The sequence below is a fragment of the Vombatus ursinus genome, unplaced genomic scaffold (genome assembly GCF_900497805.2).
Source record: "Vombatus ursinus unplaced genomic scaffold, bare-nosed wombat genome assembly UNPS02015066.1, whole genome shotgun sequence".
NCBI classification, from domain to species: Eukaryota; Metazoa; Chordata; class Mammalia; order Diprotodontia; family Vombatidae; genus Vombatus; species Vombatus ursinus.
The window spans coordinates 8,471,975-8,472,410 of NW_020954844.1; the positions used below are offsets into that span (position 1 = coordinate 8,471,975).

General features: G+C 54.1%; 1 protein-coding gene across 3 annotated transcripts in view; it reads right to left on the reverse strand.

The window, feature by feature from the left end:
* Nucleotides 1-436, reverse strand: part of CDC25B (cell division cycle 25B) — a 17,863-nt gene that overhangs the window by 12,981 nt on the left and 4,446 nt on the right. For all 3 annotated transcript variants that reach the window (XM_027846114.1, XM_027846111.1, XM_027846112.1), the window contains exon 3: nucleotides 303-354. In XM_027846114.1, coding sequence (XP_027701915.1) covers nucleotides 303-354 — 52 coding nt within the window. The remainder of the gene's footprint in view (nucleotides 1-302; nucleotides 355-436) is intronic.

Below are 436 nucleotides of genomic sequence, written 5' to 3' on the forward strand. Positions count from 1 at the left end.
GGGGGGGGGGGGGGGGGGGGGGGGGGGGGGGGTGGCCTCCCTCAAAAACCACCAGGGTAACAGCTGAGTGGGTCAGCTGCCTCAACTCTTCAAATATTTAGAGGGCAGCCCTCACAGCCTTCCCCCTTGCCTTCCCCAGGCTACAGACAGACAGACAGACAGACATCTTCAGTTCTCCTGTTTTTCAAATACGAGGGTTTCAGCACTTTGCTTTGTCTTATAAGCAAAGCCTCTCTTTAAAACGTGGTGCCCCCCCAATCCCAATGCAATACTTGGGCTGTACCAGGAAGTATTCTACTTACACACGGTCCATTGCCTGGGGGTCCATGGGGCTTGGTGAATCCATGGAGAGACCTATGTGGGACAGAAGATCAAGGCTGGATGAAGAGGTGTGTGTGTGTGTGTGTGTGTGTGTGTGTGTGTGTGTGTGTGTGTG